The 25,093-nt window shown below is 36.9% G+C and overlaps 1 protein-coding gene across 8 annotated transcripts in view; it reads right to left on the bottom strand.

The window, feature by feature from the left end:
- LOC120423869 (fasciclin-1) overlaps positions 1–23,399 on the bottom strand; it is a 634,253-nt gene extending 610,854 nt beyond the window's left edge. For 2 of the 8 annotated variants that reach the window (XM_052706261.1, XM_052706262.1), the window contains exons 1-2: positions 23,260–23,382; positions 22,454–22,931 (exon numbers count right to left, since the gene is read on the bottom strand). In XM_052706261.1, the coding sequence (XP_052562221.1) occupies positions 22,454–22,612 (159 nt within the window). In that variant the 5' untranslated portion in view covers positions 22,613–22,931; positions 23,260–23,382. Of the gene's footprint in view, positions 1–22,453; positions 22,932–23,259 lie in introns of all 8 variants that reach the window. The other 6 variants (XM_052706257.1, XM_052706258.1, XM_052706256.1 and 3 more) reach the window with 6 other exon arrangements.
- Between the last annotated feature and the right edge of the window lie 1,694 nt (positions 23,400–25,093).

Raw genomic sequence — 25,093 nt, 5'->3', positions numbered from 1 at the left:
AAAAGGCGTAATTTTGCCTGACTTTTTTTTAAACTCGTTTTGCGTATAAAATTATCGATTTATATTGCACTGAATTCGGAGCACGAATCACAAGTTTTCACATTTTACATGAAATTTGTTCAACTGAAATTGCCTATAAATATGGAGATTTTTTCAAATTGTGTTTCAAAAACACATATATTTAATATTTATAAACTTATTTAACCTTCTCCTAGTGGAAAATTGTCCAATGAATCGGAAAATGCGAAAAAAAAATCAAATAGCTGTGAAAATTCTTTTCAATTTTCATTATTTTGGATGATGATGAAATGAAATAAAGCATTGAAATTGAAATTGAGAAAACCCTAATTTTGCAATAAAAATAAAAATTGAAACTTCATGAAACCAACCTATTTCGGAGATAATTGCTCAATGTCTACAAACATTTTGTAAACTAAATGACAACTTATATGAAATTGGGAAAAAATGTCATATGTTTGGCAGGTTAAGAATTGGTTAAGAATTCGATCCTTATTCCATTCAATTCACCGGATTCGACTAAATATGCAAAACTTTTGAGAGAAACTTGCTTGCTGACTTTTCATTAAGCTATTTATTATTTGATTTCAGATAAAAACGTTAGAAGCTGTAAAAGAACATCAAAAAGCTGATATGCCAACATTAGGTGACCGATGGAATTAAATGCTGTTCTCCTTGTTGTTTTATTTAGTTTTGTGAAGGATATGAGTTTTTATTTAGATTAGTTGTGGCCTAAAGTGCGTGTGTAAATGTTTAAATAGAGTTTTTTCAAATGTTCATGAAAACTTTGAGTGTTTTTTTAGATTAATTTTAGAGCTATTAAAATCGCCAAATACAAGGGTTCTAACTTTCGGCTTAAAGATCAGAAATCACTCTCTTATCGCCGGTGAATCTTTGCCGACTGGATCGCGCAACCATTCGCGAGCGAACACGACTCGATAGCTACCAGCGTCTTGGTCTCGGTCTTGGCTTCCCCTAGCGATACAAATACTTCGTGATTTTTTTTGCCTACTCCGTCCGTCGACTCGAGTCACAAACGAATATGTTCAGAGAGGAGAGAATCTAGCGAAATACCAACGCGGCGCTCTTTTGGCCTGCCCTATCACAGTTTGCCGGAAATTTGTATTTGGCAAGGTAGAAATTGCTGTCAAATGTGTATTTGATGTTGAGTCATTAACAAAATTACAAAACATTTGTTATAACTATGATTTTAAGCAGACATGCATCCGCTCTAACTCCTCTTTTAGAAGAACTTGTTTGGCATTTCGCGTAGATTCATGTTGTACCAGTGATAAGAATACGCTTGTCTTTAAGGCTCCCGAAGACCCTGAGAGATTATTTTGAAACCCAACTGAGATATAGTTTAAGAACCCTTAATTGCACTCAAAGAGCTTTTAAGAATTTCTTCTTGAGAGCTTAAGAGAACATTTACATGAAAATATAGCTTAAATCGTTTTTTTCCAATGAACCAATGTTTTCTACACATTATTCAAGCCAAAAACAAGAGGTTTTTACCTGGCAACAAGCATAACATTGCTTTAAACGAAAATGCCATCTAGAACAAGCGGAGTGCCGTTAAAAAGAGCTCTTAGTGCCGATGCATGTCTGATTTTAAGCAATTTAATAAATGATCAAAACTAAGCCGATCGCACACTATTTTGATTCAGCTTTGAGTGAAATAACGCTATCGGCCTCTCTGAGCCAAACGCAGTGCTACCCGTTTGGAGTGAGAAAGAGAGCATAGAGAGAGTATTCTGTAGCGATCGGTGTGGAAGTGACAAACGATTGGAAACGGTCAGAGCAGTTTTTCGTCGCGTTGGATTTGTGATCGCAAGTGAATAAGTCTTTTTGGACCAATCAGGACCAAATAGGGAAAAAACAGGATTATTTTCATATTTTTTTTAGCAAACAAGAAACACTGTCAATTGCAGTCTACAATATTGTATAATGAAGATTAAAAAAAAGTTTCGTTGCTTATAGGAGTACCAAAAACTTGAATTTTGTACAAATATTGATAGTAAATCTTACTTCCAAGACGATAACTTATTATTCAATGACAAAATAAGCCTTATCAAAATATGTATTGTATTGATTCCTATGATTTTTCGAAAAGTTGTTGATAACATAACTTTTGCAGAAAAGCAGGCGTTCGCGAAAGTATTCATTATTTTTTTCTTGTTTAAGATAACATTGTTCCTGACATCATAAACTAGCTTTTTAAGAAGTGAGCACCTGGATCTTCTCGACATGTCTTCAAAATGGGACAGACTCAATACCAATCAATACCAACAATATAAATATCTTCTAGAAAGACAAAATTTTCATTATTACTATCGAGAACACGCTTCATTGTTCCTTTTGCCATTGTGATGGCTCCGGACAGAGCCCCACGCACACACACACACAAATATCTACTGCAGTGCAATAACCATAGATTACAATACAACGGCCGAAGAAACTACGCGAAAAACTCTAAAAGCAAAGAAGAAAGCGCCAAACGCAAATATCCCGAGGATTCAACGAGACACTTCGGCAAAGTTCTCCAGCTCACAAAGAGAAACAATGCCTTCTGTGAGGAGTTACGGTGGTGTGTGTGTTTTACTTCCCTTAAGGCTTGAACAGCAACAACAACGCCACCCAGGTGAATCAAGAACGTGAAGGCACGCCACCACAGCCGTGGTTGATTCTGCTGGTTCTTGATCAACGGAAACCAACCGCCTCCCTTGTGTGTGTGTGTGTGTTCGGCCGTTTGTGTGATTACGAGTAGTTACAGTCACTCGACGACTTTGCCCGTGAAGAATGGATAAAGAATAGAGAGGAGACAATCGCACATGCACACACACACACTGACATAGTGACTGGCTGGCTTCTTCTGGAATGGCTTTTGTTATTTCCTTCTATTTTCACTTCATTCATTCGCTCTCCCTCCGGTTCTGTAAGGCGCTATTTGACACCACACCGGAGAAAGAATGTCAGGAAAGGAGCTGACTGACTTTACTACGGATTCATTCGATGGTGGTATTTGGATGTTTCGATTTCGAAGGAGAACAATGAACCGTGCGAGTCAATGATTTTTCCAATAAAATTGGATGATAATGAAAAATGATGATGCAATGAAAATCATCTCTTTTTTTTCAAATGGGTACTTGCAAAGATTTTTATTTAGTATAATTTATCTTATTTCTTCATGAAAACAACAAAATTAAAAGAAACAAAAATAACGTCATGATTCGAATTCCCGGACGCTTCGAAACCCGGACACCTCATCTTGTTTTATCAATTATTTGGATATAAGTTCGCATTATGAATGTCAAAACTGTGTTATTTGATGAATTCTAACATCAACTTTCATTTAAAGTTTGTTTGAACGCTGTAGTTAATGTCAAAACAATTAAATAAAATAAAATTATAAGATTACCAAAAATGCGAAACATTTCACTTGAAATATTTCATTGGCGTCCAAAGCACCGGGAAGGCAAAGCAGAAATTTATGGTTTTGATTTCTTTAAATTCTAGCAAATTTTTATACAAAATATCGATTGTTTTGATGTTAACAGCTTATTTGAGACCTAAAGAATGCCATTCACTAACATTTCAGTCCAAATTTGTGCGATTCATTAGCAAAAACGAGTGTCCGGAATTCGAAGCAAAAGTGTCCGGATTTCGAATCAGCTTTTATCAGTGTCCGGGATTCGAAGCACAGCAAGTCATTTTAATTTTCAAATTCTGATGAAAAATTGTTAGAAAAGACATATTTTGCATGCATTCTCTTAAAACTGACTGTTTATACTACATCCTGATGATATTTCTTCATTTCCAACATATTACATGTTTTTTTGTCAGCTATAACGAAAATGATATGCTACTAAGTGTCCGGATTTCGAATCATGACGTTAGCCAAGGCCGTTAAAGAAAATTTTTATCTAGCAAGCTTAAAAATTTTCTGATATAAATTATCACGGTGTGTTCCCTGGAACAAACTTTAGATAAAAATAAAATGATAAGTCTTATAATTGGCACCATCAAAGAAGTTCTATTCCCCGACATTTTGCGGGTTCCATCGAAATATTTCTTCGGGGGTCTTAGACTAGTGCAACCATATATTTTGCATTAAAAAGCTATTGATTGCCCAAAAGCTTCCAATTTTTATTTAATCCTCTGCCAATAACGCCATCCCATTTTAAAACATTTTCGAATCAATCAGATTGTAGAGAACAGTTTTCAGAACAAATTCCCAAAAAAGGTGTCAATTCTGGTTCAATATAAGCCGAGATGATCATTTTCGTAAAATAATTCACCTAAAGTAAACTTTTGTTTTTATCAATGAAAATATTACCATAAAAAAAATGTTTTTTTTAATGCAGTAGTCAGAAGAAGTTAAAAGGATTAAAAATTTTTTATTGATTTTTTTAATTAAATTTAGGTTAAAAATCAATTTTTCAATCAATATACTAATCAAATTCAAAATGACTTCCTGACCAAAAAAAACAATAAAATAACAAAAAAATAAACTTAAAAGTTGTACACTAAATCATATAAAGCTAAAATCATTTCTTATTTTTACCTTGAAAGTTAAAAAAAATGCTTGTAAGTTCATGCAGAAGTTTAACTGAAATTTTTAAATGACCGGAAACTGCTCAGGAGATTTGATGTCCCAAATAATTAGACACATATTTCATAATTTAGACATTAGAATGGTCCTAGCCATGTCAGGTGGATTCAAAAAATTACAATTTCGAAAAAATGCAAAAAAAACAAGCTTTTTGCCAATTGTCTTTTGTTTCGTTTTTAAAAATACATATAAAAACAAGTCATAATTTCAAAAATTCAAATAAAATTATTTTTCAAGTCGATTTTAAAAGAAGGGAGGGGGGGGGGGAATTTACAACAGCCTCACTAAATTTTTCCAATTTTTGATTATAATGTTAAATTTTTTAACTTTTCCAGGCAAAATATTTTTAGACATAGACTGTACCATCCGACCTTCTTATAACCTTTCATTTTAGTTTTTAGCGAGTTTGAATCGATCAATCGACAGTTATGATTTTTTGAAAAATAAATTGCTTTTTCTTTTAACTACCCCAAATATCAACTAATGTCCAAATAAAAAAAACGTGTTAATTTGTTTGGGCCAAGAAACTTCTAGATTTTAGACCTTTTAAAATGTTGAATCTTTGGTAAACAACTTTTAATTTTATTAACTAAATATACAAAATTCTATATAATAATAATTATTTGTTTAATTAAACTAAAAGTTGATTACCAAAGATTCAAAATTTCTTTAAATATTTTTTTCAGAAATTGGTTGAATCCTTACTTAAAACACCTACGTTTTTGATGCCTTCCTCACTCCTAACCAAAAATGCGCACTCAAAAGAACCGTAAATAATGTTTATTTAAATTCACAGTGCACAGAAAAGTTTATTGGGGTAGAATCAAATTAGTCCAAAAAAGGTCTCAGAAAATATAGCAAAATCACAAAGTGAAAAGGATTGCCAGATCTTCAAACTTCCAGATTCGTTTTTTCGCCTCTTTTGCATTAAAACAGTATTTAGGGGAAATATACCCTTTCTAATCAAACACCTATCTTCGTCATATGAAGAGTTTGATGCTCGATTAACACTCCTCCGTCCAAGCCTCCGAAACAGTTGCTTCGCTAAATTCAACTCCCTCGCATTTGGCTCCATTTCAACCAATCTTGATCGTTCTTGCAGCATTCGAACCGGAAGGATTTCAAGATTCATCTAAAACAAGAACGAACCTAATCCGACTTACCTGCTAGTAACACCGACTAAATTCGTCGAAGCAACTCTTTTTAGGCGCTCGTTTTAGGGAACACGTCATGGCCAAATCAACAAGAAAGCATTAAAATTTGAAATCAACCACTCAAATGTAACTAATTTGGGGTCGCTAAACACGAATATGACACTTAGAATATTCCAAAGTATTCAGAAATCCAGAAATCCAAGATGGCGACCAATATGGCGCCTGTAGTATATTGGGAACATATATTTGAGGGTGTAATAGTGATTCAACCACTCAAATCTAACTAATTTGAGGTCGCTGAACAAGAATATGACACTTAGAAAATCCCAAAGTATTCAGAAATCCAGAAATCCAAGATGGCGGCCAATATGGCGCCTGTAGTATATTGGGAATATTTTATTGAGGTTGTAATAGTGATTCAACCACTCAAATGTAACTAATTTGGGGTCGCTGAACACGAATATGACACTAAGAATATTCCAAAGTATTCAGAAATCCAGAAATCCAAGATGGCGACCAATATGGCGCCTGTAGTATATTGGGAACATATATTTGAGGGTGTAATAGTGATTCAACCACTCAAATCTAACTAATTTGAGGTCGCTGAACAAGAATATGACACTTAGAAAATCCCAAAGTATTCAGAAATCCAGAAATCCAAGATGGCGGCCAATATGGCGCCTGTAGTATATTGGGAATATTTTTTTGAGGTTGTAATAGTGATTCAACCACTCAAATGTAACTAATTTGGGGTCGCTGAACACGAATATGACACTTAGAATATTCCAAAGTATTCAGAAATCCAGAAATCCAAGATGGCGACCAATATGGCGCCTGTAGTATATAGGGAACATATATTTGAGGGTGTAATAGTGATACAACCACTCAAATCTAACTAATTTGAGGTCGCTGAACACGAATATGACACTACGAATATCCCAAAGTTTTCCGATGTCAAGAATTTCAATATGGCGGCCAATATGGCGCCTGTAAAATATTGGGAATATTTATTTGAGGGTGTAATAGCCATTCAACCACTCAAATCCAACTAATTTGGGGTCGCTGAACACGAATATGACACTTTGTATATTCCAAAGTATTCTGAAATTCAGAAATCCAAGATGGCGGTCAATATGGCGCCTGTAGAATATTAGGAAAATTTATCTGAGGTTGTAAAAGCAATTCAACCACTCAAATCTTACTTATTTGGGGTCGCTGAACATGAATATGACACTTGGTATATTCCAAAGTATTCTGAAATTCAGAAATCCAAGATGGCGGCCAATATGGCGCCTGTAGAATATTGAAAAAAATTATTTGAGGTTGTAAAAGCCATTCAACCACTCAAATCTTACTTATTTGGGGTCGCTGAACATGAATATGACACTTGGTATATTCCAAAGTATTCTGAAATTCAGAAATCCAAGATGGCGGCCGATATGGCGCCTGTAGAATATTAGGAAAATTTATCTGAGGTTGTAAAAGCAATTCAACCACTCAAATCTTACTTATTTGGGGTCGCTGAACATGAATATGACACTTGGTATATTCCAAAGTATTCTGAAATTCAGAAATCCAAGATGGCGGCCAATATGGCGCCTGTAGAATATTGGGAAAATTTATTTGAGGTTGTAAAAGCCATTCAACCACTCAAATCTAACTGATTTGAGGTCGCTGAACACGAATATGACACTTTGTATATTCCAAAGTATTCTGAAATTCAGAAATCCAAGATGGCGGCCGATATGGCGCCTGTAGTATATTGGGAATATTTTTTTGAGGTTGTAATAGTGATTCAACCACTCAAATCTAACTGATTTGAGGTCGCTGAACACGAATATGACACTTGGTATATTCCAAAGTATTATGAAATACAGAAATCCAAGATGGCGGCCAATATGGCGCCTGTAGAATATTAGGAAAATTTATCTGAGGTTGTAAAAGCAATTCAACCACTCAAATCTTACTTATTTGGGGTCGCTGAACATGAATATGACACTTGGTATATTCCAAAGTATTCTGAAATTCAGAAATCCAAGATGGCGGCCAATATGGCGCCTGTAGAATATTGGGAAAATTTATTTGAGGTTGTAAAAGCCATTCAACCACTCAAATCTAACTGATTTGAGGTCGCTGAACACGAATATGACACTTTGTATATTCCAAAGTATTCTGAAATTCAGAAATCCAAGATGGCGGTCAATATGGCGCCTGTAGAATATTAGGAAAATTTATCTGAGGTTGTAAAAGCAATTCAACCACTCAAATCTTACTTATTTGGGGTCGCTGAACATGAATATGACACTTGGTATATTCCAAAGTATTCTGAAATTCAGAAATCCAAGATGGCGGCCAATATGGCGCCTGTAGAATATTGGGAATATTTATTTGAGAGTGTAAAAGCCATTCAACCACTCAAATCTTACTTATTTGGGGTCGCTGAACATGAATATGACACTTGGTATATTCCAAAGTATTCAGAAATTCAGAAATCCAAGATGGCGGCCGATATGGCGCCTGTAGTATATTGGGAATATTTTTTTGAGGTTGTAATAGTGATTCAACCACTCAAATCTAACTGATTTGAGGTCGCTGAACACGAATATGACACTTGGTATATTCCAAAGTATTATGAAATACAGAAATCCAAGATGGCGGCCAATATGGCGCCTGTAGTATATTGGGAATATTTTTTTGAGGTTGTAAAAGCAATTCAACCACTCAAATCTTACTTATTTGGGGTCGCTGAACATGAATATGACACTTGGTATATTCCAAAGTATTCTGAAATTCAGAAATCCAAGATGTCGGCCAATATGGCGCCTGTAGAATATTGGGAAAATTTATTTGAGGTTGTAAAAGCCATTCAACCACTCAAATCTAACTGATTTGAGGTCGATGAACACGAATATGACACTTTGTATATTCCAAAGTATTCTGAAATTCAGAAATCCAAGATGGCGGTCAATATGGCGCCTGTAGAATATTAGGAAAATTTATCTGAGGTTGTAAAAGCAATTCAACCACTCAAATCTTACTTATTGGGGGTCGCTGAACATGAATATGACACTTGGTATATTCCAAAGTATTCAGAAATTCAGAAATCCAAGATGGCGGCCAATATGGCGCCTATAGAATATTGGGAAAATTTATTTGAGGTTGTAAAAGCCATTCAACCACTCAAATCTTACTTATTTGGGGTCGCTGAACATGAATATGACACTTGGTATATTCCAAAGTATTCTGAAATTCAGAAATCCAAGATGGCGGCCGATATGGCGCCTGTAGTATATTGGGAATATTTTTCTGAGGTTGTAATAGTGATTCAACCACTCAAATGTAACTAATTTGGGGTCGCTGAACAAGAATATGACACTTTGTATATTCCAAAGTATTCAGAAATCCAGAAATCCAAGATGGCGGCCAATATGGCGCCTGTAGAATTTTGGGAATATTTATTTGAGGGTGTAATAGCCATTCAACCACTCAAATCCAACTAATTTGGGGTCGCTGAACACGAATATGACACTAAGAATATTCCAAAGTATTCAGAAATCCAGAAATCCAAGCTGGCGGCCTATATGGCGCCTGTAGAATTTTGGGAATATTTATATGAGAGTGTTAAAGCCATTCAACCACTCAAATCTTTCTTATTTGGGGTCGCTGAACATGAATATGACACTTGGTATATTCCAAAGTATTCTGAAATTCAGAAATCCAAGATGGCGGCCAATATGGCGCCTGTAGTATATTGGGAATATTTATTTGAGGTTGTAATAGTGATTCAACCACTCAAATGTAACTAATTTGGTGTCGCTGAACACGAATATGACACTAAGAATATCCCAAAGTATTCAGAAATCCAGAAAAAAATAAAAATTATTCCCAACATACTACAGGCGCCATTTTGGCAGCCATCTTAGATTTCTGGATTTCTGAATACTTTGGGATATTCTAAGTGTCATATTCGTGTTCAGTGACTTCAAATTATTTAGATTTAAGATGTTGAATTACTATTACAACCTCAAATCAATATTCCCAATATACTACAGGCGCCATATTGGCCGCCATCTTGGGTTTCTGAATTTCAGAATACTTTGGAATATACCATGTGTCATATTCTTGTTGAGCGACCCCAAATAATTAAGATTTGAGTGGTTGAATGGCTTTTACACTCTCAAATAAATTTTCCCAATATTCTACAGGCGCCATATTGGCCGCCATATTGAAATTCTTGATATCGGAATACTTTGGGATATTCTTAGTGTCATATACGTGTTCAGCGACTCAAATCAGTTAGATTTGAGTGGTTGAATCACTATTACAACCTCAAATAAATATTCCCAAAATTCTACAGGCGCCATATTGGCCGCCATCTTGGATTTCTGGATTTCTGAATACTTTGGGATATTCTTAGTGTCATATTCGTGTTCAGCGACACCAAATTAGTTACATTTGAGTGGTTGAATCACTATTACAACCTCAATAAAATATTCCCAATATACTACAGGCGCCATATAGGCCGCCATATTGGATTTCTGAATTTCTGAATACTTTGAAATATACCAAGTGTCATATTCGTGTTCAGCGACCCCAAATTAGTTATATTTGAGTGGTTGAATGGCTATTACACCCTCATATAAATATTCCCAAAATTCTACAGCCGCCATATTGGCCGCCATCTTGGATTTCTGAATTTCAGAATACTTTGGAATATACCAAGTGTCATATTCATGTTCAGCGACCCCAAATAAGTAAGATTTGAGTGGTTGAATGGCTTTTACACTCTCAAATAAATATTCCCAAAATTCTACAGGCGCCATATTGGCTGCCATCTTGGATTTCTGGATTTCTGAATTTTTGGAATATTCTAAGTGTCATATTCGTGTTCAACGACCTCAATTTAGTTAGATTTGAGTGGTTGAATCACTATTACAACCTCAAATAAATATTCCCAATATACTACAGGCGCCATATTGGCCGCCATCTTGGATTTCTGAATTTCATAATACTTTGGAATATACCAAGTGTCATATTCGTGTTCAGCGACCCCAAATTAGTTAGATTTGAGTGGTTGAATCACTATTACAACCTCAAATAAATATTCCCAATATACTACAGGCGCCATATTGGCCGCCATCTTGGATTTCTGAATTTCTGAACACTTTGGAATATACCAAGTGTCATATTCCTCATATTCATACCCCAAATAAGTTGGATTTGAGTGGTTGAATGGCTTTTACAACCTCAAATAAATATTCCCAATATACTACAGGCGCCATATTGGCTGCCATCTTGGATTTCTGGATTTCTGAATTTTTGGAATATTCTAAGTGTCATATTCGTGTTCAACGACCTCAAATTAGTTAAATTTGAGTGGTTGAATCACTATTACAACCTCAAATAAATATTCCCAATATACTACAGGCACCATATTGGCCGCCATCTCGGATTTCTGAATTTCATAATACGTTGGAATATACCATGTGTCATATTCGTGTTCAGCGACCCCAAATTAGTTAGATTTGAGTGGTTGAATCACTATTACAACCTCAAATAAATATTCCCAATATACTACAGGCGCCATATTGGCCGCCATCTTGGATTTCTGGATTTCTGAATACTTTGGGATTTTCTAAGTGTCATATTCTTGTTCAGCGACCTCAAATTAGTTAGATTTGAGTGGTTGAATCACTATTACACCCTCAAATATATGTTCCCAATATACTACAGGCGCCATATTGGTCGCCATCTTGGATTTCTGGATTTCTGAATACTTTGGAATATTCTAAGTGTCATATTCGTGTTTAGCGACCCCAAATTAGTTACATTTGAGTGGTTGATTTCAAATTTTAATGCTTTCTTGTTGATTTGGCCATGACGTGTTCCCTAAAACGAGCGCCTAAAAAGAGTTGCTTCGACGAATTTAGTCGGTGTTACTAGCAGGTAAGTCGGATCAGGTTCGTTCTTGTTTTAGATGAATCTTGAAATCCTTCCGGTTCGAATGCTGCAAGAACGATCAAGATTGGTTGAAATGGAGCCAAATGCGAGCGAGTTGAATTTAGCGAAGCAACTGTTTCGGAGGCTTGGTCGTCCGTGTAAGTGAAAAATGCCTTGGACGGAGGAGTGTTAAAGCTCAAAAAATAATATTTAGGTTATAAACTTACCAGCAACAGCACCGCCTCGAGTGAGCACGCAAATTTATGCCATTTACTGGCCAAAAAGATCAAATTTAATGCACTTTTGATCATAATTTCTATTTTGCGAGACCATTTCTCATCATTTTGGTGGCACACACATCCACACGCAAGATCAGAGGTTAACTGCTTAACGAAAGTCGCCATCAATATCTTTTCACTTGCGCCTACGATTTCAAAGCGCTCAAGATATAAAATTGCTTCCAACTACCGGCAACATGTTCTTTTGACCGTTACTTAGTCACTCACTTGAAAAATTATCCCGAAACATGTAAATAATTAGCAAGCGCCATCAAAAAAACAAACGCGCTACGTCTTTTGACGTTTCAATTTTGACCATCCATTCTAATCGAAGGCTGAAGAAAACCGAGCGAGAAGCGAAGGCAAATAAAGAACAAAGGGTGGCCACCAACACCATCAGCAGCGCTTGTGGTGTTGCCAGGAAACTTTCTCTATAAATGCTACTTTTCGTGAGTGTTCGCTAAAAATTTCATCAATTTTGGCAGCACGAAGCAGACCCAAACGAGCGTTGGAAGAAAAAAAGAACTAAGCTGGAAATACAAAAATGGGCGTGGCCCAATGCACACGACTGATTAGAATGCGTTTTTGAAATATTTTTTTAAAATGCTTGTAAAAGGAATAGCATAACTTTTAATAAAAGTGAAAATAAACAGAAATGTTCACAAAAAGTTGCTCTACTCGTTGGTGTACTTGGTTTTACTGAATTTCAAGGAACACTCCAGATTATCCAGCATCATTCAAACAAGACCGCTTATTGTGTGTGTGTGCAACCAATCAAACGGGACCACGCGGCCGCTTCTTACAAATTGAGTTGTTTCCATGTATTTTAGATTTTATATTCTATACATGCAAATAACTCGCATAGGCATTTGGAAGGTGTTAGCTCTGCCGAGCTTCGGTGACCCATTTCTACGCTGGCTAGCCGAGCGCGAGGTACCTTAGCTGAACCGACAAGCCCCGCCCTAAAGAACGGTTGCATCAATTTGATCCAAACGTTATTCAGAACTTCCGGACCCTCGTCAAATGGACAAAGATCCAGCGCGTATATAATTGTTAGCAGTAACAGTATTCCTAATTCCAGTCATAGCTCATACGCCGCGAATCTGGACGAGGGATCGAACCCCGCCTTGAGCAATTTTGATTTTTCGTTCATGTTCAGGAATTTCAAGAATTTATATTTCCTTAACTTTCTTGTTGGGAGCAGATGGGAATCGAACCCAGAACTATTCGCTTATAAAGCGAACACCGTAAGCAGTCAGCCACGGCCGCTCTTGCAACACTTGAAAATTAAATAAGGATGCAAAAAGTAAATTCCTCACCGGGTTTGAACAACACGATCTCGAACAGCCGTTCTATGCCGCGGAAAGCACAGATCCAAATCCCTCAGCTCCACCTAGTTGTACATATTGGCCAACTTCCACTAGTCTTCTTCAGACCAAAATTTGATATCAATCGCCACCCAGCGCCGTCCGCTATAAAGCTGTCCGTAAAGCGAATTTAGTAATTCACTTGGTTGATGGCCGGCGCTGGCAAAACAGTTTCCTTCTTCACCAGGTGCACAAGTTTTAAAACATTCACAAACCGTTCGAATAATTTTGAAGACATTTAAATTTTGTCTCAAACATTAAAAAATAAAAACTCCATGTAAATGACAGGAGCACAAAAATTTGCGTCCGACCCGCAGCGCGACCTACTTCGATCCATTCAAACAAGACCGCTTATTAGGCTTAAAATGGGTTTATTTCCCCTATCTTGAGTATTGTTAGATTTTTTTTAAATCCAGCAAAAATAGTTTCACGATTGAGTTTTGAATTTGAAAACTTCTAAATATTTGTCAACCATATAACTTTTCCAAAAATAATACATTAAAAAAATATTTTCTCTGTGTTTATGTCCCTCGACTCTGACCAAAGAAGAGGAGGCAAAGGGGCAAAAAAGTGTGATTATTTAAATAAGGGGAAATTCTCGTAAGTTAGATGAAGATGAAGCATTCGCTGTTAGCTCTATCCAATTTGCTGATTTTCACCTATTTTGTAAAACTCTTGATAGAAACTAGCTTGCTCACTTCCTATTGAGCTATTTATCACTCGGTTTCAGTTGAAAACGCTTTTATTGAGCTGTAATTGAATGTTAAAGTGCTGATATGGCAACATTAGAGGCACGATGGAGTGATAAAAATGAAGTCTCTTTGACACCAAATTTCTATCTTGTCACGGTTTAGAGCAAGAAAAAATTTAAAGACGTTTCTCAGTGAAATTCCAGAAAAAATTAAGGGGTCATACCATCTCATCACCACGAAATATCAAAAATTGACCTCGGATTCGTGTTTAGGGAGCAAAAGTTTAACGGTAATCGAAGAAAGGTCGGAACAAACCACTTGAATTTCGACTAATTTGGGATCGTTGATGACAAATTGATCTACAGAGTTGAAATATTTATATTCTTTTATATTTTACCAACATTAACACAATACATGGAGTTTAATGAACTCTACCTTAAATGCAAATCATTTCAAAATTGGTCCAATCTCACCCCTTATAGGGGTGACATTGTGCCAAACACCACTGAAACGAAGTTCCAACAAACTTTTTATTCCCATATTGAGTCCTCCACCGGCCTTGAAACCAACCAACCGGCTAAACACACAATTTAACATTTCCTTCTCCCAAAATGACTCAAAACCGTGTTCCTTTTCGTTGCCCCTCTCCCCCCAAAACAAACCGGAGCCCCGTTTTCCAGGTTGTCGGAGGTTCGCAAATGACTCACAACAGACGACGACGACGGTGAGGTGGCAATTAGTTTTCCGGCCGGGGCCGATCGATATTCGCATGTTTTGTGTGTTCGCAAGCAGGGCAATTTGTTGCCAGCCACAACAGAAAACAGTTGTTTACCATGCTAAACTCTGCCGACTGAGGAGAAGTGAATGAAGAGGAACAGGTCGATGGGAAGTTATTCATCCCCGCCAAACGAAAAAAAGGTAGTCGAAATTTTGGAACGGAGAACATTGGCTTAGTTCTTGAAAATAAACGGGGTTTATTCCGTTCTAATTTGGACTAGTACTCAATAGCCGAGTTAAGTTACACTCTGCCAACCTTATCATCCCAAAACCTAGCATTTACTACAAAGTCACTTGTAAAGGAATCGTTGTCATTTGGGCAAACAGTGATACCAAATCGACTACCAGTTGTTTGTTCTTACTTGTTCAACCCCATTCAACTCCCTTTCCCAAAAAAAAGCTCCAAAAAGCTCATCCAACCGTCGATACACAACCCTTTTCATTTTTCGAGCTTGGGGTTTGCGAGGGTGAAAGTCAGAAAATAGCCTATCTATTTGTGCGGTGGCGGATCGTGCTTCCTCTATTTGCTCTGGGGCCGGAGTTATATTTGTTCAACCCAGAGCAGATATTGGTAGTACTACACCCAAAGGAAAAATATATCTCATAATCTGCAACAGTGGATTTGCTGCAGAAAATGTCACATTTTATAACATTTTTTGCATAAGCCCGTAGATCAATTTTGCCCGCGTGTAAACATTTCAGCGATCTGCAGTTCTCACCAACACATATAATGCTGGCCCGTCCCCGAGCAACACTCCAAAGAGAAGAATATGTTGGTTCTCTTTTCACTCACATTTCATCAAGCGTCCATGGCGCGGTAGTAGCATGTCGGATCAATAACCAAGAAGTTGGTGGTTCAATCCTCGTTCTGTTAAGGTTTTTTTTTGTGAAATACAACCAAAAAGCCGTCGGTAATGTCGATAATTGTCGGTAACGGGCAAAAATGTCATACCCCTATATCGCAAAAAATGCATGAGGACAGTTTTCATGCAGATTCCGATATACATTCATGCAAGATTACTGCATCACAATCATGCGACCGCCGTTTGGGTGTACGACGGTCTATTTCAGAAAAAGGGGTTGTGTTGTTTTCCCCCTGAGGCGAAGGTCAAGGTTCCTTTGGGGGGCGTACCCTTTGGAAGGAGGGGATGGATTCGGGTTCTGCTTCGATATGTCCAATTTTGTCCTGTCAGGGTAGTTTCGCTTACAAGCTTCGGTGCATTGAATATGTTCTATGGTCGTGTTGTTTCAGCTCACTTTGGGAAGAGTGGTTCTTCCTTAACAGGAGCACCAACAAAAACAGATTTTGGTATATTATTATTTGGAAAGACTTTTCCTCAACAAGTAAATTAGATACACTGAGAAAAATCAGTTCCTAAAATCGTTAACAAGCGCTCATGGAATTTGGGAACTCAAATTCCAAACCTCGTTTTTTGAAAAACGCGCACAAGGGCCATTTTTGAGGAATCTAATTTTTGGCAAAAATGCCATCTATTGAGTTATGGCACAAGTTGGCAAAAAATCATTTGACAGTGTTGCCAATTTTTCGAAAAAGTAATAACTTTGGGGGAAAAAAACGTGGGAAAATGTCGAAAAAATATCCTAAGTTGTATTTTTTTAACAAACTAAAAAAAAACTAAATTATTCGCTCTTCGGTATTGCCTTGGCATTTTTGATTGCCAGATTCCTACTCGAAACTAGATGACCGAAGGCTTGATTGTTGAGGCAATTGCAAACCTCTTTTTACACCTTAGCTTCCACCCCGGGATTCGAACTGACGACCTTTGGATTGTGAGTCCGACTGACTATCAGCGACTCCACCGAGACAGGACACAGGGAGACGACTCCTAAATCTGGACTGAGCTATCGACCTAACCTCAAAGTTAGACCGGGGCCAACATTTACTTCCCCGTCCGACGGAAGGCGTGATCAGACAAATCTCGTCTGAAAATTTGCCACCGGAGTCTTCTGGGATCGAACAACAAACTGAAACATCTTAATTTGACTAAATAAAAAAAAAAACAATTGGGCAATTCACAAAACTAGAGGTGGGCAAAACCGCTCTTTTTTATTAGCCGCACATTTTCGCTCGCTCTTCAAAATGAGCCGCTTTTTCAACGGTTCTTTCGCTCTTTTTCATATTTTTTTTTTGAAAATACTATTTTTTAAGAATGGTATGATTTTTGATGTTTTTTATTAGACTTCATAAGACATTATTTAAAATAAAAAAAAGAAGAAAAATCGCTTTTAAAACCACAGGTCCAAACGTTCGAATAATTGGATGGGGAAAGCACCCAAACATAAACCTAGAGTTTTGGAGAAAATAACCATAAATTTTACAAAATTGTGCTTATTTCTGCTAAAATTAATCAAATTTTATTATGAGAAAATGTTCTGGAATCTTTTTTCTACATTCATATTTAAGGCCGATGCAAATATTTTTCAAAGTTTTTGTTCGTCGACTCTGGCCGGGGCAAAAACTCTAAATAAAATTTTTACTAGCCTAAATATGGCTATTTAGTACTTTTTCGGCAAAATTTTCCATTTTTTTTAATTTTTTTTTTGAAATGCTTAAACTTGTACTCCGATAATTCTTCAATGTCAATGAAATCAATGAAAATGCAATGAAAAGTTTTTTTATTTCGTTTAGAAAATCATTCACTTTTGAAGTAATTTAAGTAAATTAAAAGTTCACCGTGTAATAGTTCTGACAATTTTGACAAAATTTATAAGCATTGAAGAAATCGAAGTAACATTTTCGCATTTTTTCGCATTCGCATTCGCATGGAGATGGTGATCTTAGCGGGTTGCAGACTGGATTTCGTCATGTATAAATGATGATTGTCCAGCACAGGTTGCTTAGATATTGATTAAAGGGAATTAAAACCAATTCTACCAGCACAGGACAGGCAGCACCATGAAAGCCATCCATTGCCGGCCGCTCCCATCTCCACCATTCACCGGGTAGGAATAAGGATTTGGAGCACGGGAAATGTTGATGCTAACTTACTTGGAAAAAGGTACCGAAACCGCAGGCTCTTTTTCCCAACCTTATTGTGGAACTCGATCAAATTGACCGTTTGACCAAATTTAATCGAATTTAAACAACAGGGCTGCGTAAGCGTCGCGTGGAGTTGGTAGTTGTGAAAGGTAATGGTCTGGGAGTCGCCCTAAGCAAGCGATACGACCAGTGGCATAAGAGTGTTAACTGTTTATTGATTATTCTCAAGGCAAGCAATCGGCTGCTGCTGTTGAGACAATTCCCGTTTAATCAAGGTAATGAGTTTAGTATTCTACCAGATTGAAATTTTATTCTCAAGGTAAGCAATAAGATGCTACTGTTGAGACCGTTGTCATTTAGTTGGTGAATTTTTAATACTTCATCCCGACGCGAATATTTGTTAAAGATCCAATATTAGACAGCCAGCTGTAGAAATAAGGGATCCTTCTATGAATAAATTAAAATATTTACCAAGACATGCAGACGATAGCATAACCCATTAAATAAGCAAATAATTGAGACACTTCCCGATTATTTTTGTAAAAATTGAAATAAAAAAAAAAAAAAAAAAAAAAAAAAAAAAGAAATAAAAAAAAAAAAAAAAAAAAAAAAAAAAACTAAGTTCTATCTTAGACAGCCGACTGTGGAAAGATAAAACAGGAAACAAACAGAAATAACATCTAAACTTTAAACTCAGAATGCTAAATTTGGGTGGCCTCACGTTAAAATGTGTTTTTAGCTTAAAAATCTATAAACTATAACAAATGCTTAACATATTAGATCGGATACTTGCAGAAAACAGTGAGTATCACGAACGTGACGAGTACCAATTCTTAATATGCAAATTTTTAACCGCGAGAAGATAGAAAAAAAAAACAGTTTTGATAAACTTTTGTCACGCAACATATTAAAGATTTTGATTACGCGCAAGAATTAAAAACTTGCTCATAACAGATAATAATCTCTATAAACAAAAACAAGGAACTTCTCACCCAGATTTCTGCATCTCGTAAGTCGTTGATTGCTGCAACTCAATACAAATTTGTATCAGACATCTAGAATATCTGCAGGCTTCCAGATTCACTTCCTTTGGCGACCGACTCTGACGTTTCGGTGGAAGAACTCAAATCTGCAGTCACTCACTCACGCCGTTAAAGCGCAAAGCCTGCCTGTCATCGTTTTACCAGAACCGCGATGGCACTAATACACACACGAGCGCCGCAAAAGAAAAAGAAAATATCGATTCCCGCAAATAATTTTCCAAAGTAAACTCTAAAAATTTACGAATCTTGCAAAACTTTCACTTCTCCAAGCAGCTCTTGCACAATATCTATCTGTTGAGCACATAACCGACACCAAAAACTTTCAAAATCACACCGAATTTACTAAAATACCAGAGCCCCGCGAAACCACCAACCGCACGTCCGGCTGACAGCTCTCCCCCCAGAAATCGAAGTAACATTTTCAATCCTCAAAAACAAATTTCATGCTACACTTTGTTGGAAATTCAATTAATGATACTTATAAACTTTAAAAAAGACAAAAGTTTAAAAATCATTCCATCTTCAAATTCTTTTTTTAAAAGACCGGAGTTTCAAAAAGAACCGCGCCTCTTTTTTTTGTGAGCCATGGTTCGTTTGCAGTTTTTTTGTGAACCGGGTCTTTGAAGGGCTCGCTCTTTGTTTTGCCCAACTCTGCAAAAAACCATAATTAAAATTAAGTTCATTTATTCCAGCGCTTGAGGTAATAGAAATAGTTTCTTTCATATTCCGGAAGTGGCCCCTTGGGGAGTGGCTACCTAAATTCAATTTTAAAATTACCGGGGTTTTCATGGTTTTCTCCCGATTTTGTCATAGCCTTTCCCGAAAGCCAGCTTTCATCACAAGATTAGTGAAAACGAGCAACGAGCACGAAAACAATTGAACGACAATGACAATTTCAAGCAAAAACTGTATTTACAAAAAACAATGGTATATTTTTCTCAAAATTAGGCCAGCAATTTTATTTATAGTTTTTGCTCCTCGGCTTCGGTGAAGATAAATTTCAAATTTTTAGCCAATTTTTCAAAATATTAAAAGATAAAAAAAGTATCACAAAATGCATTATACATCATGACAGTTAGACTGCCGTCAATAATTTGCAAAATATCTATGAATTTATGAAAATGTTTTTATTTTCCTATAGTTTGTTATCTTTCCTAATATGTAGTCTCTGAATTAAAAACTTGCGAAAGCCTGTAACTGCCCTATTTGATTAAAAATGCTGAAATGAACGTTTAGCATTGCATTCTAAATAATTCACAAAATAACACATAATTTTGAATCGATTTTACAAGTTTTTCCAGTCTAAACTTAACGTTTTAGTAATAATTTGTTTTTTTTGTCCTGATTTTGAAGATGTGAAATTTTCATTATGTACCTTTATTTAAAAATGAAAAAAACTTGTAGATATTTCTTAAAACTATATTTTTTTCATTTGCTGTTGAAAAAAATAAATGTTAGACGCGATTATCTGCAAAATTTAATAAAATTGCAGTTGGTCAAAAAAAAAATATGGAAAAATAAATATACATTTTTAAAACTATTTTATTTTGTTGTTTGAATTTATTAACGGTGATGATCTCTTCAAGCTTCCCGAGTTTTTCGCTCTTGCTGAAGAGATGCTTACGCGTTTTTGTGCCTGCCGGAACAAGGCAGATCAATTCCAAGCTCTTAGTGAGCTGATGATGAAGTACATCTACAACGAATAAGCTTCATTGTGCAGCGATGTTTATCGACGTCAACAGACAAAACAAACTGTGATTTAGTTTTAAGCTTTATCTATTTCTATCCTTTTCCTCAGCAAATCTCGAAGGTTTTTTATTAATTTTTCCTCCTCTTGCCAAATTTATTGTTAGAGTATCCAATTACATCTAAATTAATTATAGTGTCAACCATAGTTGTCAGGAAGTTCAAACCTCTATTAGGTTAGAAATACGAAATTGTACATTAATTATTTATTAATAAAAACTAATTGCATTGAAATTATTAAAAAACGAGAAAATAATTAAAAAAATTATAAATCTTGAAAAATACAACAAGAATCGGTTTGAGGCATGGCATGAAAACTTATGTTCTTGGTTTTTTAAAAAAATATGATTTCAGCATTCAAATTCTGCAATTCAAATTGTCAAAAAAATATTTCAAGAAAAATATTTGCGAAGTAAAATTTCAAAAATTATCAAAACGCTTGTCCGAGATTGTTGATTTTCCCATCTTTTTGAAACGTTTAATATCAAGCTATGACATAAAGTTTCGATGAAATGTTAGGCCTTTATCCACTTTAAAACGTCAGACCGACTCCAAATTTCATCAAAATAATTCAATTGCACAACTTTTTCTTCTAAAACGAATTTATTTGTTAAAAACTATGTCATGAAATTAATTTTGGAAGAACTGGGATGCAAATTCTGGAGATAGGGCTTTGAATTATTTTCGGAAATTTAGGGATTTTCCCGTGGTAGCCACCCTGCACTTTTAACCGGTTCCAGAGAGACCAGGTTGGGTCAGAGAACAACGGCATGACCGTGGATTGTCATATCGTTGATTTTATTTTTTCGGTTGTAACAGGTTCCCGGTGGCCATAGTGACCAAATCCAGTTTTCTGGTCGGGTTCTAGAATGGAGACAACCTAAGCTTACATTTGATACCAGGACAACTGGATTTGGTCAAATTGATTTTTTTATATTATTTTTGAGGATTTTTAAAAGTTCGAAATCGATAAAATCCCATTTTTATAGCAATTTTTATGGAAGCGAGTTTTACAAAAAAATGTTGACTGATTTTAGCGTGACGTACTTTATGGATGAAGCCGTAACCAACATCTTGGTTCAAAGAGTTTTGGTTGATCTGCACCGTTAAAAGCAAATCGAAAAAAGGTTTGTTCATAATTTGATTATCCGAAGTCACATGAAAACCTTCGGATAATCAAACTATGGAAAACTGACACTTCGGATTATCGTGACTTCGTATAAATGAATTTGGACTGTAATTAATTTCAAACAAAAGCCGTCAAGAAAAATTATCAATTTTTTTTTTAATTAAAATCATGCGTGCAAGTGAATTGTAGGTCCACACAAAAAAAAATCAACTTGAATGAACGTAGGGAGCTCGGAATTGAATTTAGGATAAAATCATATTTATTAAAACGCTGAGTTCCATACGTTCATTCAAGTTGATATTATTTCCTTTGCAGACCTGCAATTCTCTTGCTCGCATCACCGTCACTAAACAGCACTCTTAACGTACCCACACCGGTTCTAAATTATCAACAATTCAACACTCCCCGATCAAGCGAATCGTACGTGATTGAGCTGCAAGTTGCAGCACATTCCTGGAAGCCACCTTCTGCGCTTCTTGCTTCAAGTGAGTCATAGCCCCATTCAACCCATTCAGCGATTGATACCTGCCCATCGCACGTCCCTCATGAGAACCCAGTGATTACTCTATAAATAACAACAGTCAGATGTACCGTATTAATAATCACTAATACAGCCATCGTTCAGGTTCAACCGGTTCCACGCTCGATCGACGAAAGAAAAGGGTAATTGTTGCAAAAAGAAAAACTTAACAATACCTGTGACAAATCCGGATCATCGCTAATGTGCTGCTCCAGCGTCACGGAGATCGGCGTTCTGGACGCAACCGTACTCGCTGCAACCATCATCATCATGAGCAGCACCAGAACGCCACCACCACCACCACCTGCGTAGAACCACCTTGATCCGATCTTCATGTTCTCGCCGATCTTAACTCTTTCTCACTTCACCACTGGATCAACGAACCAAAACACCACCAATACACTTAAAAACACTGGACACACACCTGTTGAGTGTGGATGCACACGATCGCCGGTACGGGAGATCACACGCAAACCACCTTAAAAACTTGACTCTCTTCTTGGCTTTGTGACTCTGTTGCGCGTTGTTGTATCCTCTTGTTGTTGTTTTATTTTGGAATCAATCACCTTCTGCAAAAAACACTCACACTTTTGCGAAAAAGAGGCATGAAATTGAATGAACCGGCTCGAAAATCATTGCGTCACTGAAAAAGTTCTGAATGAAAATCACAAACATGAAATACAATTATTCAATCAACTTGCTCCCTCAAAACGAAACAACTCCCACACACAATAACCCAAAACGGAACGCGCGCACTCCCGGAAACCCCGCGGAACAATCGGAGCTCACAATCACACAAAAGACCTCGGCGGCCACCCGTGTCAGTCACACACCGTCGGAGGCCGACCCTATTCTTCGAGCCCCTCAAATCATCCGGTTTTCCCTCCCCGTCCCAAAAAAAAGACCCCTCCAAAGCAGATCCCCAATTTGGCCAATTATCGCCACTGGCGGATCAGGAGTTCCGGACCCGCACCCAACTCACCGAACCTCACGGACGCGGACGACCCTATTATTTCCCCCGGAACGCGACGACGACGAACCTCCGCGACTAGAAGACCTTGGGAGCAAACCAGAGTTCTAACCCGCACGAACGCTGTCCGCAGACTGAACCGAGAAGCGACTGCGAGAAACCCTTCGACGAAGAAACGAACTGACTAACTTTAGTGAGAAGTGAGAACGGGGAAAGTGAAGGAGCGAGTGCGCTCGCGCGCGAATTCAACCCTGGAAGAAGGGTCGTGCAACAATCGAGGCGATTTTATGGCATGGGAGAGGGAGAGAGAACGTGGAGTTCTTTGGTGAGAGAGGATTGGAAAAGTGAGAGAGTAGTTAGCTGTGAGAAAGTGAAGCGTGCGCGCGCGGGAGAGAGACTTTCGTCGTGGGCTTTTGTTTGTAAACAAACAGGTGAGGTGAGTTGGAAAAGAAAGCTGTGAAGTGGAGGTTTGGACGTGCGTGTTGCAGGATTAGGACGCAGTGGGAGTGAAAAAAGGTGTTTGCGAAAGGGTTGAAATTAGGGAATCATGTCGGTAGGTCACATGTGATGAGAGGTGAGCTTAAACAGCAATACGTGATCAGGGGAGCAACGGAAAACAAACAGATTTTGAAAAAGTGTTTTCAAGTTTTCATTGGAAGGTTCACAGATCAGCGAAGCAAAAAACGTTTAGAAACTCGGGATGGTTCGTTCGAACTATCCAAGAGCCTGCACGAGCTGGCCATCTTGCTCGGGAGCTGCACAGAATGAACGTAAACGCAGCTGCCTGATGAACCCCATCGCCAACTCCTCATTCAAGTACAGAGAAACCTCTTTTTACGCGGTGGCGTTACGCTTTTTGTTTCGTAGATTTCTCTTAAACCATACAATATTTTTGGAAGCTTCAAACAACGTTTTGTAGATCTGAACAAAACCTACAAATTGCTTCTAAAAAATTGCAAAAATGTTGCGTCGTTCCAGAGAAATCGATAAATTAGAAAAACGTAACGCACCGCGTAAAAAGTGGTTTCACTGTACCACATCTAATACATTGGCAGCGAAAAGGCGAAGTTTGGAGTTGGTTTCGTAGTGATAGAGGACCAGAAAAATCGAGTCACTGAGTGGAACACGCAGAAAAAGGCGTTATCAATTCGATAAGTTTCTGCCATCATTTCGATAAATAAAATTATCGGTTGGCAACCAATAATTTATTTTATCAAATTCAATAAGTTTTCTTATCAATCTGATAAAAGATATTTATCACCAGGTACTGTGGTTACGTTCAACAGATCGTGATATCTTGTACCATATTGATGGTTAGAACGAACAAATTTAGTATTACTATGGGTTTTATTATTTAAGCAAAGGTAAATGAAACAACAAACTTGAAACACATATATACCCCTGACAGGTAAAATATTATTCTTTACATACAAATCGACTGTGTGACTACGAATAGGAAGATTTAAGATGATTTTTAGGATTCTATTTTGAGCTACTTGAAGTTTATTGATAAGAAGACCACATGCATTACCCCAAACAGCTGTTACATAGGAAAGTATAGAATGAAATAGAGAATGATAGATGAGAAAAAGAACTTTTTGAGGAAGCTTGTGCTTTATTTTAAAGATGATACCAGTGATTTTATGAAGTTTTAGTATAAGAGCGTTGATATGTGCTGACCAATTAAGACGATTATCTAGAACAGCGATTCTCAACGGGGGTACCGGGCCTACTTGATTTACATGGCAGGGGGTACCAGCCTAGAAGAAGGTTGAGAATGGCTGATCTAGAATGATACCTTAATATTTAGTGTCTGAGACTACTTCTAAATCTGGAAATTTACTTG

This window comes from Culex pipiens, chromosome 1 (assembly GCF_016801865.2).
Source record: "Culex pipiens pallens isolate TS chromosome 1, TS_CPP_V2, whole genome shotgun sequence".
Lineage (NCBI taxonomy): Eukaryota > Metazoa > Arthropoda > Insecta > Diptera > Culicidae > Culex > Culex pipiens.
The sequence above is the reverse complement of the archived record's forward strand: the minus strand, read 5'-3'. Positions and strand labels throughout refer to the sequence as shown.